The 22,731-nt window shown below is 35.5% G+C and overlaps 2 protein-coding genes across 3 annotated transcripts; both read right to left on the bottom strand.

Annotated features, from left to right (window-relative positions):
• Nucleotides 1-2,479: 2,479 nt before the first annotated feature.
• On the bottom strand, nucleotides 2,480-5,736 carry LOC122306844 (septum-promoting GTP-binding protein 1-like). The gene is made up of 6 exons (XM_043119364.1): nucleotides 5,280-5,736; nucleotides 4,942-5,062; nucleotides 4,613-4,709; nucleotides 4,422-4,461; nucleotides 4,168-4,251; nucleotides 2,480-2,927 (listed from the first exon to the last, which is right to left on the bottom strand). Exons 1-6 carry the CDS (start codon nucleotides 5,610-5,612, stop codon nucleotides 2,763-2,765), a joined length of 840 nt encoding a protein of 279 aa, XP_042975298.1. The 5' UTR covers nucleotides 5,613-5,736; the 3' UTR covers nucleotides 2,480-2,762.
• Nucleotides 5,737-16,147: 10,411 nt separating this feature from the next.
• On the bottom strand, nucleotides 16,148-22,470 carry LOC122307982 (glutamate receptor 3.4-like). 2 transcript variants are annotated; one of them, XM_043121129.1, is made up of 7 exons: nucleotides 21,901-22,470; nucleotides 21,030-21,419; nucleotides 18,944-20,283; nucleotides 18,463-18,740; nucleotides 17,976-18,007; nucleotides 17,447-17,856; nucleotides 16,148-16,794 (listed from the first exon to the last, which is right to left on the bottom strand). In XM_043121129.1, exons 2-7 carry the CDS (start codon nucleotides 21,340-21,342, stop codon nucleotides 16,330-16,332), a joined length of 2,838 nt encoding a protein of 945 aa, XP_042977063.1. In that variant the 5' UTR covers nucleotides 21,343-21,419; nucleotides 21,901-22,470; the 3' UTR covers nucleotides 16,148-16,329. The 2 variants fall into 2 exon arrangements, with proteins under 2 accessions (XP_042977063.1, XP_042977062.1); XM_043121128.1 differs by having other exon boundaries at nucleotides 21,998-22,469.
• Between the last annotated feature and the right edge of the window lie 261 nt (nucleotides 22,471-22,731).

Raw genomic sequence — 22,731 nt, 5'->3', positions numbered from 1 at the left:
ATATATTTATCTTGATCTATTGTGATTTCTAAATAAATTGGATGCTTGAAAAATTCATGTGATATTCAAATGGATTTGTGAATGTTTTAATTATCAATTGTTTATGTTTAATCTTTAACAATTAATTTAATTGGCCTTAACTGTTAAATCTTTCAATTAAACAAAATTGACTTTCTAGTTTAATTAAAGTAGATTGATTAGAGATAATATTTTAAATTATTAGATTGATCCTTAAAACCATAGTCGTTTTTCATATTTCTTTATTTTATCATTTTAGTTGTACTATGTTACTTTGAAAATCTTCACCTCAGTAATTTTATCTTCTATTCATTATACATATCACCACTTTTATTTTCTCTTTGTAAATATCATCCACCATTGTATGAGTTTGATTTTAAGCACACTTTCCTTGAGGAGACGATCTAGAAATTTTATTCCTAATTATTACGCGTCATCCTGCTACACTTGGGACAGCTTTTGTGTTACTCGTTTTGGAGCGAGTCATCACACATAAGTACTCAGAAAGACTCTCCAAATTCTCCAAGGCTGAGTCTCTGCAGTTCCTAATTAGTAGGACAGTTTAAATATATTTCTAAAAGTAGTTTCCAAGTCACAATGAAACTTTGCTGATGAATTTTGCTAATGGTTTGCCAACACCTGGCACTTATCTTCTCAACAGTAGCAATTTTTCATTCAAACTCTTATATGGATTGATAAGATCAAAACTCTTGGAACTCGACTTCTACACTTTTGATTTGTCTAAAATATTTTCTAGCACCCTCTAGATAAAATCAAAATAAACTTTAGATAAAACTCAAAGTTTTTTACATTTATCCAAAATAAAAAATCCAACATAAGATTAAATCTATCATCTTAGTCACTTAATCCTAGCCAAACTCTTACGTCATCACCATGTAACTTAAAGACTTTAAAATCATGCCACTTTTCATTGAATAGTAACATGATATGATTCATTCAAAGAATTTTAAATATCGTTGAGGCTGTTAGTTTTGGGTATTTTATTGAAGGCTGTTAGTTTTTTATATTTTTCTTCAATAAGAAGTCTTCATTATGGATTTTTTTTTTTTACCCTTTTTTATTTATTTATTTATCTTACGTATGTAACTCTTCATGGTTGGTTATTCTATATTAGAAAATGAAGATCCTGTTACAGAAGTGTATGCTATATGCATTTTCAAACTATCTCTACTGATCATGGTCAGTGGCAAAACCAACAATTGTGTTGTAGGGGGCCAACTTTTCTATTGTATGATATATTTATGTAAAAACTAATGTTAAATACAGATTGTACAAACTCTACACACTCCTTTTGAATAAAAAAAAAAAAAAAGTGGAGTCCAATAATAAAAAATAATTTTTTTCATGTGAATTCTAGAATTATCTACTTTTTTTCAAAATGAGTAAACGGGACTTGCACGTGATCTTAGGACTGCAAACATCAATTCTCTTATAGAAATTAAAAAGAGATTGAAAATTTATAAAAATATAACTACAAATTATTTTTCATATAGATCATCAACCTTAAATAATTTTTCTTATATTTTACTTTTGATTTCATATTAAGAAATCCAATATTGTATAATAAAAAACTTTGGAATCCATATTAATAATTTTAATCTTTTTCCTAAATTTAATTTTAGTTTTAATTTTAGAAAAGCCACATATTTGAAAATAGATAATATATAAAAATTAAACAAAATTTTGAGACTATAAAAAAAATTAGAGAGAGACATTTAATTTGTAGGTATATTGAAATTTTAAAATAAAATTTAGAAAACATATAAATATTATAATTTTTTTTAGATGAGTTATTTTCTATATTTATAAAATTATACATAATATCTAGAGATTATTATATAATTTCAAAAAAAAAAAAAATTGGGGGGCCCTGGCCCCTTGTACAGCGTGGATCTGCCACTGATCATGGTAAGTAGCTTAATTGCTAATTCCGGTTCCTCAAAGAGTCTTGGTATAACCGTAGCCACAGACTAGTCTATCTTTAATCGTTATCCCCTTGATAAAAGATTAATGGTTTTCCATTTATTTCGGTATTCTTGTAACTTCAACATGGGACTTCCACGTTTTTCAAGTGACGGGGCCAATCATTTAATAAAAGTGCATGATTGAATGTATTTCTTTATTTTCCTTTGAAAAAGGTGCATGGATGATTGTAGGGATGATGTGATATGTCTTGATTGGAATGGTGTTTTCTCCTTCAGTATCGTGAAGTTGGTGTTCGCGTGTAAATATGACACTTTTTGAGATTCATTTCAAATATTTTTTTTTTGTACCATCTGATGTGGCCGGCTTTCACGTTAGATCATGTTGGCAGTGTGTTTGGTGCTTCCATAAATAGTCTAAAGGGTACAAGTTTTATGACATTTGTTCAGGCTACTTGAAGGCCAACAGCTCTAAATCCTAAATAACCCGATGATCGAGCATGTGAAAGGTTGCAAACTTGCAGGTCAACGAAAAGCCTCGTTGTTAGAAAATAATCTATCTTCGGAAAGAAGAAAAAAAACTCTTTTATCTTTCTACAATTGCTGACTTGAACTAAACATATTATTTATGGCTAGAGATGAAGGCCGATCTGTTTCGATCCCCCCGCCGCAGCCTCTCTCCATGGCATGCAAGCAAAGCAACAGGACTAGATTTACTGACAACTCCGGCAATTTTCCGACTTTGGTCACTCTCTTTCTTTTGTATTTGGAAGATTTTGCTATGTACATGAGATGAATCCTCTAAAAATCAATCATGGGCTCTCCCATAGTTAGATTACGCTCCACTGTCCATGGAAGGTCAAAGAGCTTTGCAGTGACGAATTTGAAGACCTTATTGACATTGATGTTGTAGGTTGCACTTGAAAAGAAGAGGGTCGCATTAAGGGCCTTTGCTAATGTTCTTGCCTGTCACAAATTATCAACCAAATTACAATTTTGAGATCATATATATATATATGTGTGTGTGTGTGTAGTAGGTTTTACCAATTGCCTGACCAAATTAGGTGGCTTTACTACATTTAATTATGTCAGTTTAAAATTTTAGAATAATAATATCTCGCATGTGTATTAAATGTCATACATATATATAATGTTATACACTATATTCACATCACACTATTTAAGATATGACATATTTATTATCATTGAATAATACAAAATAATCTAATAAAAGATCATCTAATAATAAATTATGAACCATATCTTATATAATAAGATGAAAATAAAATAATAGTATAATATATAGAATTTTTCATATATATATACACGCATTGGACTATCAAATCCAAGCAATTAAGCAATTAAAAAGAACTTCAATGAACTTTTAAATAAAACTGGGTAAGTTCGTTACTTTGTGAGTACCCATAATCCTTAAAAGAGGTAGTTGGACAAGCAAAGCAATCACTGAAAATGAGGGAATGGTTGGGTGTCTAAGTTGTCTCCATCAAATGGGTTATTAATTAAAAATAAATAAAAAATTCTATTCATTATTTTCATATATTATATATTATATATAATTTTTTAATTATTTTATTAAATATATAATATATGAATGATAAATAAAATAATTTAATTAATTATGAAAAATAAAATTAAAATAAATATAATATATAATATATAAAAATGATGATAAATAATAATAATTAAATGATACAAGAGGAGAGCCTTGAATTGACTTGTTGGTTTGGTTGGTTAAAACTTAAACATGGATGGAGTACTTAAAAATGGGTGGTTACTATTCAATTATTGTCTGTTTTAAAAATAGGTTGACAAGCAGGCTGATGCAACATCATCCTTATCCCTTTCCGGACTCCTCAAAAGGCACAAAGTCTTCTCCAACCTTATCCATGTCCGTTCGGTCTGTCCTTTTTCTTGCTCTTCATCTGTCTTCATCTTCCATGCCCTCTCACAATCATGACCATTCAAATCCCAAAAAACTAGCATAGAATATTTTAGGTAGATAAAACAGGTTTTGATTGTTTAAAATTATTAAGACAACGAAGGCATATTTAGTACATAAAAATAAATTCATAAAACTCTTTATCTTTTTCCTTTTTGTGTATGTGTGTGTTTTTCAAAGTTCTCTGATGAACTCGTTTGGACAGATCCAAATGGCGTGGCTTTCATTAAAGATTGACGTATTTACCTCACTTGAGATTGTCCATTGCAAATCTATGGGAAGCTGGATAAAGTCATCGAACTTTGTTCCAATCAAAACAGGAATTGCCGTCTGCAAAAGAATCAAACAAACTAAGAAGAAACAACACATGATTATGTAAGAACAAGCAAAACATGGATAGGTTTGTGTATAATCCTATTTTGGATCCAAAATACTAAAGAAATTGTGATATTTTTTTCTTTAAAAAAAATGTAGGAGCTAGTCATCTGTCATACACATACTTGATTCCATTTTATTGCTTCTTGATGCCATCTTAGGACTCTGCAGTCACAGAAAACCCCCAAGTTTCAGAAAGTATCATGATTTTCTTTTTCCCATTTTTCAGTAAATTCAAAAGCTTAAGAAACTCTACTCATCGACACAAATTTTCTTTTAATTACATTTCATAAATGCAAAAAGATTAAAAGCTCACCCATTTAGCGTACATCGACTTGTCAGATCAAACATGAACAAAATTGCAACAGAGTCCTTGCAAGCAGCAGGAACGTGATCCCAAGATTTGTTACCACCTGCAACCAGTTTTAATGATTTTAAATAAATGAATTAATGGGTCTGATCATACCATTAAATGTTTTTAATTGCAGTTGTGTTTAACCCTTGAGAGATCGAACATGACAGGAAAGTTGTAAATTCTTTATGATTTCCTCAAAAAGAAAACGAAGAGCAGTTTGGATTCCATGTTCTCTGGGCAACCAAATGCAGACCAAGGAAACATATATAAGAACACAGCCAAATGCATACCTCCAACCTCCCAAATAGAATAGGAAATACGTGCACCTCCAACCAATAATGTTTTATCCATCAAATTTAATTCTTTCTTCTGCAAAGCTTCCTGTTCTTTCTCATTCCCTACATACTTCACCTTCAAACCAAGAAAATCGGAAGAAACGAAATTTCAGATGTACATAGACATGAAGAATCCATGGATCAAGAAACAAAGATCAGAACCACATTATAATATATATATATATATATTGTAAATGTAATACATACAGAAACCCAACAGAATGCATACAGATATACAATCGTCCGTACGTACGTGCATGTTTTAATTTTGATGAAAAGGGTAATATACAAACCAGAAAACTAGTCTTTCCAATTTGGCTGTCACCCAAGAGACTGATCTTCAAGGCAACCAAATCCGAAGAACTGTCCACGTCGCGTTTATGGCACACCGGCGGCGCCGGCGTCACGTGCTGCTCCGGCGTGAAATCTCCCACCGGGTTGCAGCCCGGCGGCGGAGACGTCAAGGTGGCATGGGGTAACATGCGGTACCGGATTGGTTTCCCCTGCAGGGAGCAGATGAGAAGACGGTCCAAAACTCGCTGGAACCATCGCCGGAGGATCAACATGCGACATTGAATTCTCTTCCTGAGGCTGAGATTGACAACTTTGGAACAAGGCTGAGACATGCTTCAATTTATGCGGGGGGGTGAGCCTCTCTTATTCCACCATTTTGGCCATGATAAACAGTTGAAACTAAAGCTAATTTAGCTTCTAAATGCCTCTCACGAGCGCACATACGAGAGAGACATCTCCAAGCCTGCCGCTGCGGGTATTTTTAGTATTTGCTTTTATTGGTTTTTTTTTTTAAAATTAATAATAATATATTTTTATATTTATAATTAGGAAATTCTTGGTCTAATAAGAAACTTTATAAAAATAAATTCATATAAATTAAATATTTTATAAAAATAAATTTATAAATTAATATGATTTGATACAGTACGCCAGATTATAAAATAAAATTTAATGTGATATGTTAAATTATAAATTCTATTTCACTGTAAAGTAAATCAAATATATCATATCAAGTCACGTCAGTTTATAAATTTAATTTTATAAAAATTTTTTTATAGATTTAGCATTTTTCTTTATAATCTATAAGAATCCAAACTGCAAGCTTCCATTTCACGCTACTGAGGTCTAGATCTAATTAAGGGCTATTTGGATACTCAAAATATCTCAATATATCTATGTACAGTAATGAAATGATTTGAGTTAAAATATATTATTGAGTTTTGAGAAAAATAAAAAAAATGAATAAAAATATTATAAAATTAAATATTATTTGAATATAATTTTTTAATATAACTTTTATTTTTAAATTTGAAAAGGTATTATTGTATCTTACCTTTTTTTTAAGAGTTTGAAAAAATTATATTGATTAAATAAAAATTAAAAATTAAAAATATTTTATATTTAACTGATATTTTAAAAAAATATATCTAAAAATATTTAAGAATAGTTGTGCAGCTAAATAGATCCCAAGAGTTTCAAAATTTAAATAGGATGTAAAGGAAAAATAATAATAATAATAATAAGTCGATTGAAGTATCATTATTAGAGATTATCCAATTAATATTAATATATGGAAAAGTATAGTTGTAAGCATAATTGTGTACTAATATGTGTACTAATATGATGTGATTGGTCAAAAAGTAGATTTTATTAAAAACAATGTTAATTTAAATTTTAAGTATGAATAAATCAATATTGGTACACAGATTAGTGCGCAACTGTACTTGTATATAGCAAAACTCTTAATATATATGTGTGCGCGATCATGCGGGCGTGTCTTTTTGTTTATCACTTCTTTCTTTTTCCAAATGAGAAAACATCTTGACATGACTGATAATCTTTTCACAAGAATTCTCATAGCTTGATCTATTAAATTTTCATGTATATTAACATGAATATGTGAAAGTCACGTATTACACATTTATCTTATCTACATCTACATATAACTTTTTTATTTTTTTGTTTCGATTAATTGAGAATTCAATTTATATGTTCTCTTTATAATAGCAAAGAGTCTCGAGAAAGCGATTGTAGACGAAACCCCCATTCATATTTCCCATTATGAAGTGAGTGGAGTGTGCTCGATTATACCCATTCATATTCCTTTTTCTCCCTTTGTTTTGGATATGACATTTTATCTTTCACCTATTTTCTTTGCAAACATATATAACAGACATATCAACTTACTATATGGTTGATGGATGCACTCCAATTAAAGTTCTTTTACACATTAAATATTATAAAGTTAATATTTTTTTTTATTGGGTTGATGTATAATTATTCATTATTTTTTTTAAAATATGGATGATAATATCGTTTTAATGAAATGGAGAGAATTGAAGTTAACATCAATCACATAGTATGTTGGTACCTGGTACCCGACCAAACATGCAATAAAAGAAATAAAACAAAACAACGTGGACACATTCCAAATCAGAATAATCTTATTTTAGTTAAAAAAATAAATAAAAAATGTATGGGAGCTTTCGACATCATACCATATTGATTAATGCGAGATCTTACAAAATTTCAACACTCAAATCAGAGTAGAACGCGTGTCGTTGGGATAAAACACAAACTCCATTATGGTTTACCAAAGGAAAGCGACATCAGAGGGATGTGCCCTCGTGTGCCCTCGTGACGAAGTTAAATAAGGTATAAAGTAAAGAGACTTAGAGAAGGTCATGTCAACACCCGGCTTAAAATAGGCTCCCTATCATGACCTTCTGATGAATGCTATCATCCTGGTTTCGAGAATGTAATTCTGGCCCAACTCACAAGTATTCCTTCTAGAATCTAGTTGGGCTTAGCGTGGCAGCACAAAGGGATCATCAATGTACCATGTAAAAGATGTATTGACACTAATAAGATATGAGTTTATACATATTCCTCGTTTGGTCACTAATGTCCTACTAATTACATTTAAAGAGGTATACATAACGCCAACCCATATACCACAAATGTAAGATGTCGATCAGAACTTCGTAGTGGTCCTTCACATTATAGTCATGGCCCCCCACCAACAACCAGGCCACTTTATTGTATGTAACCTCATACCACTATTTATATATATATATATATATATATATATATAAGTAAATGATTGCATTAATGATGATAGGTAAAGCTCAAATATACAAGATGATATATAATGGATAAGACCTATCTTGGTCCTAGCAATGAAAATAAAAAATTAATAAAAATCAAGGTTGTTAAAGTCTATAGCTATGGCCTATAGGAATAGAGTTCTAAAAAATACAGATTTTAAGTTCCACTAATGAACGCTCCTTATCTTCAAACGTGCACTCGTTTCTCTTCTGCCACATGAACAACATAATACACATAGGTACCATTTTCCACACAACTTTGATTTGTAGAATACCTGCTGGATGTGTCCAGCTGACCAAAAACTCAACCACTGTGGCAAGCATCATCCAAGCTAACTCTACTCGGCCAAACACTTTATTCCATAGTGCTCTAGCAATCTCGCAATGTAGTAAGAGGTGATCTATGGTCTCACTGAATTTCTGGCATAGACATTACCAATCTAGTATAATCACTCTTTGTTTTCTCAGGTTATCTATTGTCAAAATCCTACATAAGGACGTTGTCCAAGTAAAGAATGCCACCTTAGGAGGTGCCTTATTCAACCAAATCCTTCGACATGGAAATTGATTATTCAACAAGTGTGTGAGGGACTTGTAGAAGGATCGAACCGATAATGTATCATTACTTGCTGATACCCACCATAACGTATCAACTCGTTGTCTACTCAACTTCACAGAATACAATAGGCTAAAAAAGTCCTCGTAACTACCAATTTCCCTATGACACCCTACTAAAAGTGATGTTCCATTAGACTTGATCTCCTGATAACACCATGAACTCTACTACTCAAGCTTCTTGAGCACATGCAATCCAGAAAACTGGAGGAAATGAGTCTTTTAGGACATTATTTTCGCACCATATGTCATTCCAAAATTTAATTCTAGAGCCCACTCCCAACATTAGTTTGGTATGGCGAAGAAAAACCCCTCACACTCGTCTAATGTGCTTCCAAACTCTCATATCATATTATATCTAATGGACATTTATTCAACAAGTGTGTGAGAGGGACTTGTAGAATGATCAACTTGATAATTTACCCTTACTTGCTAGTACCCACCACAACGTATCAACTCATTGTCTACTTAGTTTCACAAAATACAATAGGTTAAAAAAGTCCTCGAAACTACAACTTCCCAATCTTGTGCCACCCTACTGAAAGTGATGTTCCATTGGACTTGATCTCTCGATAACACCATGAACTCTACCACTCAAGCTTCTTAAGGCCCAATTGAAAATTCTCATATTTCTAATTCTCAATCCACAAGAGGAGATTGGAGTGCGTACCTTGTCTCAACTAACTAGATGGAATTTGAATTCATCCCCTACACCACTCTATAAGAAATCACAGTGAAATTTTTCAATCTGTGCCACCACACTAGTTGGAATTGGGAAAAGAAACAAAAAATATGTTGGTAAGTTAGAAAGAGAACTCTTGATTAAGGTAATCTAGCCACCTTTTGACAAGTACATCTGCTTCCATCCTATCAAAATACGTTCTATCTTCTCGATCACTGTATCCCATATTGATATAGCCCTTGAGGCAACCCCGAACAGAAATCCAAGGTAATCCATGGGAAGAGAAGAAACTTTACATCCAAGTGTACTAGCCAATTTTCAAATGTTGCAAACACTACCAACTAGCATTAACTCTGATTTATCAAAGTTTACTTTCAACCTAATGCTGCTTCCACACATAGTAGAAGTGCCTTTGGTGCCCAGAGCTGGTTTTGGTCTACCTCACAAAATACTAGTGTGTCATCTGCAAACAATAAATGAGAGATGTTAATAATACCCCTATTGGAGTCTCCAACTAAGAAGCCTTCCACAAAACCATTCATAACCAAAGCCGATAGCATCTTGCTAAGTGCCTCCATAACAATAACGAAGAGGAGTGGGGATAATGGATCACCTTGTCTTAGGCCTCACAAATTGCTAAAAAAAAACAAGTGGACTGCCATTTATCAAAATTGAGAATCTTGCCGTTGAAATGCACCATTTGATCCACAAACACCATCTGTCCACAAATTTGCACCTTCCTAGTAAGTAAAATAGAAAGTCCCAATTTACGTGATAATAGGCCTTCTCCATATCCAGTTTACATAAGATCCTTGTAGAACAAGATTTGAGTCTGCTATCCAAGCATTCATTCGCGATAAGAACTAAGTCCAGAATTTGTCTACCCCTTACAAATACATTTTGTGGTTTCATGATTAGCTTCCCCAATAACTCTCTTACGTTATTTGCAAGCACCGTGGAGATGATCTTGTATACCCTATTCACAAGGTTAATGGGCCTAAAATCATTTACTTCCGATGCCACAACCTTCATTAGATCCTTCTTCGCTACCTCCCAACATGTTGGGATGAATCCCATGGAAAAATCATCTGGACTTGGTGCTTTGCCTCTAACCATTCTTTTCATCACACCATAAACATCAACCTCCTCAAAAGGCCTTTTCAACCAAAATGCATTATGCAGCTTAATAGACTCAAAAGCTCTTACTCTGTAAGCAAGTGTTAAAAAAAAAAAATCAGCAACATGTTCCCGAATCACAAGAGCCTCCGTACAATCCTCACCATTAATATTTAGTATCTCAATGGTATTAGTTCTCCTATAAGAGTTAGCAACTCTATGAAAGAACTTCGTACTTTAGTCCCAATCTTTTAACCACAATGTTCTTGATTTTTGGTGCCAAGAGATCTCCTCTAAAGAGATTACCCTCTCTAATTCTAAAACCAACGCTGTCTTCCAAGATATCTCATTTGATGAAAGAACCCTATCCTCATGTATCCTCTCTAACTCGTGTATCTCCTCCAACATGGATATCTTACGTTTCCCTATGTCTCCAAAGGATTGAGTATTCCAAAGATTTAAATCATGCTTTAAAGCTTTTAATTTACCAACAAGGATGAAACTAAGGGTGCCATGAAACTGATATGAGGATCACCACTGTCTTACCCTATCCACAAAGCCTTCAATTTTTAACCACATATTTTTCGAACTTAAAATACCGATGCCCTCTTTGCATACCACCACAATCTAGCAAGATGGGGAAATGGTCCAAACAAAAGCGAGGCAACCTCTTTTGACAAACATTCAGATAATACATTTACCATTCCGGTGAGACTAAGAATTTGTTTAATGGAGACCAAGTGTGAGTATTAAACCACGTGAAAGTACCCCCATGAAAGGAAGATCTACCAGTTTCAAGTCGAAAATACGCTCTGAAAATTTTATCATTGCTGGCCGCAACCTACTATCTCCATAACGTTTGCTTGGGAACCTTATAACATTAAAATCCCCACCTAAGTATTAGGGAAGGTCCGACCAACTATACTCCTTCTAATTCTTCCCATAATAATCTTCTGATATTGTCTAAATTTGGCTAATATATAGCTGCAAAATTCCACAGGAAATTATCTTCCACACTCTTAAAGGAACATGCATTTGCATACTCCCCTATGAAGTCCTCCATTTTCTCCACCATCCTTGTAACCCACATTACTAAAACTCCTCCTAAAGCCCCAATTGATACAAGATACACCCAATCCACAAATAGACAGCTCCAAATATTTCTCACAATTCTTCTTCGAGTAGATTTCAACTTGGTTTCTTGTAAGCATACTATGTCCACCTTCCACTCACAAAGAAAATTTCTTATATGAAGGTGTTTATTGACCTTGTTAAGCCTCCGGACATTTGAAGACGCAATTTTGGGCTTCATATAGAGGATTCTATCCCCTTCCCTTTGGATCTATCTAGGCTTGACCTCATAATTCAATGACCAGATTTTTTAAGTTGAATGTAACCCACCTCTATGGCAATAAGTAAAGCCATAAAGTGTTCCTCAAAGCCCTCACACTCCATCCCCACACAATGTCTTCACCTTTGGTAGGACCTAATCAAACACACTAGACTTGTTTGGTAAAATGCAGTTCAGGAGTAAGGGTTTCCCTCTCTAGTAACCTACTGTGAGTCCAACTGCGTTCCCATTGCCTCCTCTGCAAAGAGGTTTCTACACTCCCACTTAGAATAGCCTTGCATCAAAATAAGCATTTGTGGTGGCCCATTAAAATCTCCATCATCACTTCTAGAGAGGGGAAAAGCATCATCGTGAGCATCATCATGGGATTTCCTTGCTGCCCATGGTTCGATAGGCTCCTCAGGCTACAGTAGAGCCTCCACCAGAAGGGATAAAGCTTCCTCAATGTTCATCAGCAACATCTAGCCACAAAATGCCAAAATCCCAACATACAGCGTAGTTCCCAAAAAAGGTGGCGAAAAGTCTAGCTCTCTTTCGAGAACTACTGTCGTCAACTCCTCCTCCATCTCCCATACCCTCTAGACCTCTGTCAAGGTTTCCTTAGCTGGTTGTAGGGCTCCCGACAATGTTTTTCGCAAGGGTGTGAGCCTATGCCGATAAGGGGCCATGGGTCATCCTCTTTCCGGATTCTCCACACATGCCGATCCCCGACTTTCTTCTTTCCAACAATATGCCCCACGAGCTGAGGCCCAGACAGTTGACCCACCTTGCTAGGCCTACACATGCTGCTCTATCAAAGCACACTTGTTGCTGAAGACTTGCTATGTCCAACAACTTCTGGGTCCAAGCCCTTATACATTGTCAGCTTCCTCCTAATATTTCTATAGCTTCTTCCTCACCTAGGCCCACAGTAGGCCCACGTCTTTGCAGGCTCACCCCCAATTCTCCTTTATCCTCTTTCCACCATATCAGCCAATCTACTTGCCACTGAAGGCCTGCCAGTTGTGCCTTCACGTCCATCAATGTACCAAGTGACTTCCCTCTTGCCATCACCACCCTACCACTATGTAGTAGTAGGAAGTCTACCAATACCAAGTTCATTGCCCTTTCTTGCAGCGGCACCTCTTTGAGCTTCCATGCCACTATTTATCCAACCAAAATACGATGCAAACTAAGGGTCAAAACCACAAACCAATGCGTACAATTCATTGAAGACATCACTAGGATGGGGATGACATAAATTTTTAATCTGTTATTAGTAATAAGTAGCATGGTCAAATTTAAAATTTATAAATAAAGAAGAATAATATGTAATGATAGGCAAAGATCATAATTTAAACAAAAACTCATAAATGAGTTCGGATTGAGGTTTAAAGGAGCATACACTTTCTTTCAACAAGCTCGAACATCCGGTCTCATGTCTCTTTTCAAAATTATGTGCGGTGTCGTCCTTCATTTTATCATAATGCTTCATACCATATAGATATACATGTCCCTGTGTCAAATATAGAAATATGAGTGTAAAAAATTAGACATAGAAGTTGTCTTCCAATAAGAATGCTTACTTTAGGTAGCATTGGATATCGAGGCAATTATAAGTACATGTCATTGAGCATTCGCAAAAACTTTATGATGACAACAGTTGGGCATAGTCAAACACAATGTGCAAACACTTTGGGAAAATACTTTTAATGCCTCCTCACCTTGCTGCACTTGCACACCATTGTTCCTTTCTTGTCTCGTGTGTCTAGTCTCTAAATCGTTTAGGGCAATGGAGCAAAAGGTCAAGTACTCAACATGAATGTAAGCTTGGCAGTGGAGCCCTTAGGATAAACACTATTTTGCACATAACATTAAAACGACCAAAAAATATCTCAAAATATTACATCCACCAATATTAAACTGGACTTGAAAGCAAGGTCGTGTGTAGTACATGAATTGTTTGGTGGACCATTATATTAAAAAATGCAAAGAGGGGAGAATATTGTTTTGAGCTTACACAGGATGACAACAATATCAAACTGAATCTGGGTCCAGGCATCCACATTCGAAGTGCAAGCCCAAATTTCTTTGAAAAAAGTGCTCAATTTTATCAAGGCCAATCATATATCTTCTATAAAATACTTACCAATTGCGAGCAGAACAAAGTTGTGGGAAACTCGAAAGAGGAACAATCTTTTGAGAGAAGGGGAATGATATAAATCGAGATTGTGTTGGATGTCCTAGAGACCTTTAGGGTTGGAGATATTTATAAGAAAAACACTATTAATTTGGGCGGAGAAAACCAGTGGCCAAAATTTATTACAAGGACCCATTATGAACGACAGCAACATACACCATCCGAATGGTTGGCAGAGCTATAATATTCTAGAGCTATTCCACATCATGTGGTGTATCAGTTTAACGGAGATTTATGTAAGAGAGAGGGGAGAGAGAGACAAGCATTGGAGACATAAACAACACCGACTGGAGAAGTTAAAAGAAATAGCAAAGTGAAGAATATGATAGCCTAAACTTTTGGTTCAAAGTAATAAACCAAAGTGAAAGGCGTACAAGTCACTAATGCCCAGTTTAGATAGTAAAAGTGTTTCATCTTATCTCATCTCATCATTACAACTTTTTTAAATTTTCACACAAGATATAGTAAACAATTCAACTTTTTCAAATCTCAAAACAATAATAATATTAAAAAAATAATATTCTAATAATATTTTATTCGACTTTCAATTTTAATCTCAACTCATCTCATTTCAACTTATTATCCAAACAGCACCTTTAATTTTTTAATATTATTATTATTTTAAGTTTTAAAAAAATTAAATTATTTATTATATTTTGTATGAGAATTTAAAAAAATTATAACGACGAGACAAAATATTTTTTATATCCAAAAGGGGCCTAACTCTAAATAAATAATAAAATATATTAAAAAAAACTGACTTAAGAAACGTTGGGTTTGGGAATATAAATATATGCTTTGAGCCTTTAAACAACATGCACTGCTCCTTCAAATATTAATGACTTGGGCTTTTTTTCCATTTCATAGAATTTCGATTTATGTTGGGAACATAAGGAGTTTTGCAAAGGAAACTGGACTTAGCAATGTTGGGCTTGGGACTATAAATCTATGCTTTCGTCTAGGGATAAGGCAGGCCAACATGAGATAAGATTCTTTCCTACGCAACCAAGGTGGTAAATTGTAGGGAACAAATACCATTGGTAAAATGCTGTTAGGTTGAAGTCATCATTTGCTAAGTCCAGACAAATGTTGCAAGGCTTCTAAACAAACCAACTATGCCTATTGTCAAATTCTTTCCAAGACATTGAGTCACTAGGGTGCCTAAGCGTGCTGCTATCGTCGACCCAGAGGTTCTTATGCTACCTCATGTCAAATGACTTACCACTCCGACTACCAAGACTTTTTATATTAAGCATTCTAGGAGTGAGAGACAATTTCGAGAATTTCACACAACTAGGATAAAGTGGACATTGGGAATCCTAAAATAAGTGCTCAAAGTTTGAGGGTTTCAACCGACTATGTGTAGGACTTTTTCATCGTGTAGAGGTTATGCGGGAGCAGTACCCATAATCTTCCACAATAGATCTCGTCTAGGATGACATCATTCTCCAGTGTCCATGCTATGAAGGTTGCAGTTGTTGGTATTATCCATGGGAAAATCATCATTCTCTCCATGGAATATCCAGTGGGTATAGTTTTGATCAATCCCTCCGAAAAGATGCTCTTCCACCGTGATAATGAGATAGCAATAGTCATTAAGACATCTCCAACATGGACACCTAATAAGATTGCTTCCAGATGCGTGACCTTGAGCGAGGGCAAAGAAATTCTGAACTCCTATTACGCTGTCCCCAAACCGATTGATAATATTCATGCAAATCTTATATATTATTGATGTACCTATTTTGAGGAACAAGAAGAATCAATTTAAGCACGTCAATTTCAATCACAAAGCAAAAATAGAGTGCAGTATTTTGTGCCCGTCATATGTGCTAGTTTCTAAAAAGAGCCCAAACCTGATTGGCATAACCCTCAGCCTTCCAAATGAAGGTTTGGAGTTCAAAACCCCCCTCCCCCAAATGTATAAAAAATAAAATAAGAGCCCAGCAGGAATGGTATAAAAAACAGTGGCCAAAAATTAGTAAAATAAAACTAATCATTTACCTGTATATATAGCATGGAGTACTCCACAACAATTGCCCGCTGGCATGACATCATTGTCATGGCATAAACCGCTCAAAAGTCATCTTTGAGCATTGAGAGAAAATGGTATCCATTTGTATAGCATCAAGAAAAACATTCTAAAACATGCTCAAATTCTCTCTCTCAAAGCTTTTACATAAGGGAAAGTAAATATGTTGTATAGATGAAAATCATGTATTGCCAAAGGGAAGCATTAGAGTATCCAGCAGCCAAAAGGAAAACTTGTTCTTATTCCTTAAGATGGTGAATTGGACAGTTCATCTGAGCTATGGCTAGCTGATTGTTTTCTGTCACTACTCTTCCGCCTAAGAATAATCTCCTTGATCTCTTCTTCTTTCCTATCTACAAAATCAATCAAGTCTTTGCAGCTAGGAATTTGGATTGTGCATCGAGGCCTTGCAATTGCAGGTTCAATGTCCTCAATATCGCCTTCCTCAGCCTCTGGGCTAAACTTGCGGTATTGGCATAAGATCCTACAGAAGAACAGAATAATAGCAACAATGCATGCAATTCCACAGATAAGGAATAGGCCCCAGAAGCTACTCAAAGATAGTTGGGCTGAATCAACTTCGCTAATTTGCATGGAGCACTCATTCCGTGTCAGCCATTTGTTATGAATTTTTTGGAGATCACCATTCTCTGAGAGCTGAAGAATGGCCGTCGACAAGTCAACTGCAAGAGGAGAGTCCCTTTGGAAAGCCTGAGACAAGGACATTGAACATTGGAGTGAGATTTGACTTTTGAACCTGTTTCATGAATTTTTATTGTATGAAACAAAAGATCCTGAAATCTTTTGGGAACACTAGAGTTTTCATAAGTAAAAGATTATTGACTGGAAATCAACAGGGAGCTAGGCTGTCGTTCATAGAAATGCCTTGATGTGTCTAAAACAGAACAAAACATAATCAAGTATTGAACCTTGGAACAAAAAGAAGTAAAACAGCATCAATAAATATATTAAAAAGCAATTAATAATTGTATGAAAAATCAGAAAGTCAATTGTCCAGGGAATATTGATTTTACATATTACATGTCGATCATTACTACTGAAGATGGAACATAAAGGGTATAACAGGAGAAGAGCATTATAAAGAAACCTATCACATCCAGGTCACTATCTTAATTCAATCTGTTGTACTATTATTCATAAGGAGCTGAAAACTCAATGTGATTTACTTATAATTCTGGAGCAGGAAATTTCAATTTCCAACTTCCTGCATGTGATTTACTATCAGTATCACACTTAATATAAGACTATTAAACTTGCATCATTCTAGAAATGCTTTGTTTCATATCTGTAATCTAGCTAAAAAATCAGGTGGTGGCTTTGACCAACCAAAGTCTTTACTTACAAATCCCCATCCGCTTTTTGTAAACTCTGTCCCCACAGTCCTGAATTCGCAATTGGTACTGGACAAGAAGAGTTCAATGTAAGGAAGCTCATCAACAATGGCAGCTACTCCACCACCTCTTGGTCCCTTCTTAAGGGCACTGTAATATTCATCCTGGTTTTTCAACTTCACAAGCCTAGATTCTGCAATGTTGAGCTCCTCAATCAAATAATTCCATGAAAATGACCCATCTTGAACTCCTATTGGTTCGCTACTTGATATCAAAGTGTCAATTCCTTCTATCCGTGATGTCAGCTGCTGCACGGTGAGTATCGACGTCAAACTAGCCGTGTAGCTTGAATTTATAATTAACACTACGAAAAGCCATATAATAAGAACCATTCGACCAAGCGTGCCCACAGTGTTCTCTCCTGTGCCAGATCCAAACAGCAAAGGATGTTAGAAAATTGGAATATGATTGTCAACACCAGAAGGCTTTTGTCATGAAGCAAATATCAAAAGCACAAGAAACTAGGCATGAAATACGTACGGTGTGAGAAAAACATTGTTGAGAAACTGAACCTGCCAAGCAAGAAGTGATTTTAGTATCGTACTCTGATATAAAATGAAACAAAGCACGCATAGTAAGCAGAGATAAAAGCATGTACATCTAATTGAAATATTTCCATAGAAAAATGGTAGAGTTGATATGTTTATTTCATCACAGTCCATCAGCATACTTGAAAGTGGTAAACCAACATATACCCTAACAATGATTTCTGCTCTACTATACAACAGCAGGCATATGTTACAGGCTTACAGCCAAGATCTTCAGCCAGTGTGCAATACTTTGTATGTTAGGTCTCATGTGTAACCATGTAATTTCATTGAAACCAGGAAACAATCAGGTCCATTGCCAAGGGATTTGACACCATTTTCTAGAGAGAGATCCTATAGCTTTATACCAGTTAGAGGGTTTCAATTCTGGTAACAAATTACATGACATTCAGTAAGTCAGTGAGTTGAAACATACTAACCAAAGAATTGTCATTAGTTGTTGGCTTGGTGGACCACGGAACTCGTGATTAATCCGATGCTCAAGAACCCAAACAACAGCTCCAACAAAAAGAAATAATATGCCGGTGACACACCACATTGGAGCTGTAAATGGCTTGAGGAAAGACCAAGGACTTGACTTTAACTCTTTGACAGGGGCAACAACAACAAGTCCTGATTCCATGTAAGGCTGTGTGAAATCCACAATCTTCGTCCTATTTGTAACAATTGTAATGTCGCCAACAGCAGCATCAAACTTCTGAAGAAGATAGTAACCACATTGAAATAATTATAATGATTAACACCGAATCTCACCAATACATCAGAGAATGCAAGTTAAAAAGAACACATGTAAACAAGTTGAAATTCATGGAATACCTAGTTATATTCCACTAAACCAAACACTAAATTTCAGGAAAGTCACCAAAAGATTAAAGTTACAAATAAAAGTCAAATACTCACATCTACTGAAACTGCATCCACAAGATTGTTGTAAACAGGATTTCTTTTGCCATCTCCATATAACATATACGTGTGCGGAACAGGATACGGCAACAAATTTATAGCAGCTTCAAAGACATCAATACAGTAACCTCTAGCCCCAGGAGGGCCATTGTCTTTGGCCACGAATTCTTTGTAACTTACTCGGTTTGGCACTGCTATTCGCAGTGGCTTACCATTGTTTGGGAATACCCATCCTCGGGGAATTGCCGTAGTTTCGCCAGGCCATATTACACTGTACAGTTTTTGATTAATGGTAGAAGAATTGGGAGGCCTAGTATATAAGATTTCAGGAGAATCAATTGAGAGATGAGAATGATTTGACCAATAGCCAATCCTACGAGACCCAGACCCACCAATGTTTAGAACATCATACGCTGGATGAACTAGATTTTTATCTGGACCAAACTGAATCTGACCGCTTACACCTGTAAAGTTCATCCTTAAAATTGTCTGGAGAAATTGTTGGCCTCCATCAAAAATACGGAGAGATGATAAGTGCAGTGTGCTTCCACTTGAGTCATGCAATTTTGGATCATTAGAGAAAGATATTTTTCCTCCTTCTTTCAAATAAACATCAAGAGCACGAGCTGCCAACCAAACAGAATCATATGCATAGAGTGCATAAGAATTGAAGCTTGCACTGTCTTTATCTTTTAGGCTGGTCAACCTAGACATAAAACTCTTTTGGAGGTCATTATCTGGGGTGTGATGACGAAGAGCAATGACCCCTTGTAAGAGATTCATTGTGTTAGGGTCAGCTGCTGCTGATGAATCTAGGAGGGAAGGAAGCCAATCAGTTGCAATCCAAACATAGCCACTGCTCATCATCCCAAGAGATTTAGCAATAGAGAAAATTGTCAAGCCAGAGTCAGGATTTACATGCACGACATACACCCGAGATTCCATGAGGTTTACTTCGACCAGTAGGTCATTAATTGCACTTTTGGAGGCGCCAGGAGGGAAGGGAGCTTTGTAAGAGATCTTGGCACGTTTCCTTGCCAGGGCATCACCCAATCCAGAAATCCCACCTCTTCCATAATTATCATCTACATAGATAGCAATTACCTCCCTCCATCCATAGTATTCAACCAAATCAGCAATTGCATTCATTTGAAAATAATCACTCTGCGTGGTACGGACAAAATATGGGTACTGCAGTGCAGCTAGAGTGGGATCTGTTGCTCCAAATGACAGAAGTGGCACGTGTAGTTCATTAGCAACATGGGAGATGGTATGAGCTATACCAGATGATTGTGGCCCGATTGCAGCAAAAACATCTTGTTCCATGAGTTGCAAAGCTACATTGTTAATGACACCCATGTCAAACGTCTTTTACCATCCCCATCTCCAAGAGAGAGCACATAAAAAGATACATCATACATATGATCGTAGTACTTCTCAGCTTATTAAAACTCCATTTTTTCGCAAAGTTGCTGAGAACTACAAATGGTTGTGAGTGCCAAATAGGTTGGCTTCAAATAATTGTCTCACCTATTAGATGGATTTACTCTAAAATGATCAACTCAAAACCTGCTCCAGCTCATTTTATGACAAAATAATAATTTCCTTTTCTCTCGGTAGGTTATACATAAACCCAATGGATCTTGAATGAGCAAACTTACCATCCAGCCCTTTCTTAAGGGGCAAAATGCTGTAAATTTGATGGCCATAAAATGAGAAAATAGCCATAGTAGATATTTAATACAGTAGATATGCAGCACATCAAGCAGCAGTGGTATGTGTAACCATATACATACATACATACATACATATAAGCACTCAATGCAGGAAGGTATGTACGAATGTAACTTACTAAAAAAATACACCAGCAGCAAGAGTACTCTTAACCAGAAGTACGAATTAACAGGTTATTGGAGGAGGGGAGGGGTAAAAGTTAGATATTATGTTACTATTCCTTCACCAAGGTCTGATTTGGTACGATTAGGACTTATAATGATTGTTATGGAGGGCAGCATTGTGAGTAGTAGAGGTGTCAGCCCAAGAAAACAACAGAACTATACAAGTATTGAGCTTCAGGAAATACCTTCTACCGTTCCAAGAAATCCACTGCAATTTGTATCCCGCAGTACTAGGTTCACTTTTGTTGCAGGAAGAACAGTCGAATCAGAATTAACATCATTGACGGCAGCCACCATTGCTGGTCTTGCCGACCTTCCAATTACTGAATCTAGAGTAAACAGAGCTCCAAGATTCACAACATGCGGTCTGGAAGAAGAAAAACTGGCATTCCCAGGCCTTTCCATGACACTTATTGGCACCCACATTAAAAAAATCAATAAAAGCAGTGTTCTTTTCATGACCATATGTCCAGGCCTAGAAATTAAGAGGTCCTCCATAAATCTAATAAAGCCTGTAACTAAAATATTGGTTTTTTTCTTCAGTACAGACCAGCATTAACTCAAGATGACAGCACCTGTGAAAATTATCAGCATGAATCAGAACCCAGCAGAAAGCCAGTGATATTGAGTTTTGAAGAATCAAAAGAAGAACTCGAGCTAAGTTTTCCATTCCCACCAAAAAAAATTGACAAAAATGTCTCAGACTCTAGCCAAACTACATGATCGAGTCTACAACATTAAGACTCAGCACCAGATAGCAAGATAAAAAATAATTAGTATGGAACAAAATCCACGTTAGACCAACCTGGATAATAAAAATTAATAACCACATGGGAAACAAGCACTACTGTACCACAAGAACAAAACTTGATATATATATATATATATATATATGTTCATACCTATCTATATACTATTTGACCCATTTGCGTAATATCATTGCCCAACCAAATACGAAAGTAGGAGACTCGAAATATTAGAAGTTATATAAATTAGTTGGTGTGCATATAAGACAATGAAGAGAAGTTTTGGGTTAAGATAACAGTTCCGGCTTACCTGCACTCCGAATTGGGACAAAGCTTTGAAGATTTGGAGTTCATATATTTGTGTGTGTTTGTGTGTATAGTTAAGGGTGGAGAACAGATTCACTTACCAACGAAGCAAAGAGTGACTCACAGCTCGTAACAGTACTGCAAGCACAAGTAAAGAATCGTTCTTTCTTTTTATTTCCACCACAAATGTATATATGCCTCGCTGTCAAGAATAAAAGGTGTCAGATCTGCCCCAGCGATCCGATGGAGTCCTTCCAGCTTGAACATGAGAGTCAAGAACACTTCACCTGGCTGTATTGGGATCATTTGCAATCATATTTTGCGTGTCACCATTTATATCGGTGACGGGAAGGTATGTAAAGGTAATACACCCAAAAATTCTTGCCAAAAAGGAATGGTGGGAAGAAAGTGACAGGAAATTCCAGGCATGGCCTCGGACTGCTGGTCCACCCGTTGTCATGAATCCCAGCAGTCTCCAGAACTCATTGTCAAGTCTTCCGCTGAATCTTGGAGGCCTCATTTTTTCACTTTAATTGGTTCCCCTTCTACTAGTATAGAACCAACCTCCTGGTCCTACACAGTGTCAATGACTTTTCACTTTGATACTTGAATGAGAAGACTCTTGGTTTAGATTGTCATCAAAGACGGACTAAATTCAAACTCTGGCGTCCAGACACGTGAAATTAAATAATATAATATATCAATATTATTTAATATTATCTAAAAATTTTATATGTATAATAATAAATATACTAGAATCCACTTTATATCTATATATATATATAATCTAAACTTGAGCAAATTATTTTTATAAATTAACGTCAAGTTTGGATGG

The sequence above is a fragment of the Carya illinoinensis genome, chromosome 4, assembly GCF_018687715.1.
Source record: "Carya illinoinensis cultivar Pawnee chromosome 4, C.illinoinensisPawnee_v1, whole genome shotgun sequence".
NCBI lineage: Eukaryota > Viridiplantae > Streptophyta > Magnoliopsida > Fagales > Juglandaceae > Carya > Carya illinoinensis.
The sequence above is the reverse complement of the archived record's forward strand: the minus strand, read 5'-3'. Positions and strand labels throughout refer to the sequence as shown.

Coding starts and splice junctions, on each gene's coding strand:
- LOC122306844 (XM_043119364.1), bottom strand. CDS start 5,612: ATGTCTCAGCCTTGTTCCAAAGTTGTCAATCTCAGCCTCAGGAAGAGA. Junction 4,710..4,941: donor TTCTATTTGGGAGGTTGGAG/GTATGCATTTGG, acceptor AACTGGTTGCAG/GTGGTAACAAATCTTGGGAT. Junction 4,462..4,612: donor AGTCGATGTACGCTAAATGG/GTGAGCTTTTAA, acceptor CTGTGACTGCAG/AGTCCTAAGATGGCATCAAG.
- LOC122307982 (XM_043121129.1), bottom strand. CDS start 21,342: ATGGAGGACCTCTTAATTTCTAGGCCTGGACATATGGTCATGAAAAGA. Junction 20,284..21,029: donor ATTTCTTGGAACGGTAGAAG/GTATTTCCTGAA, acceptor TTAACAATGTAG/CTTTGCAACTCATGGAACAA. Junction 16,795..17,446: donor CAAAAAGCGGATGGGGATTT/GTAAGTAAAGAC, acceptor TCCTTGTCTCAG/GCTTTCCAAAGGGACTCTCC.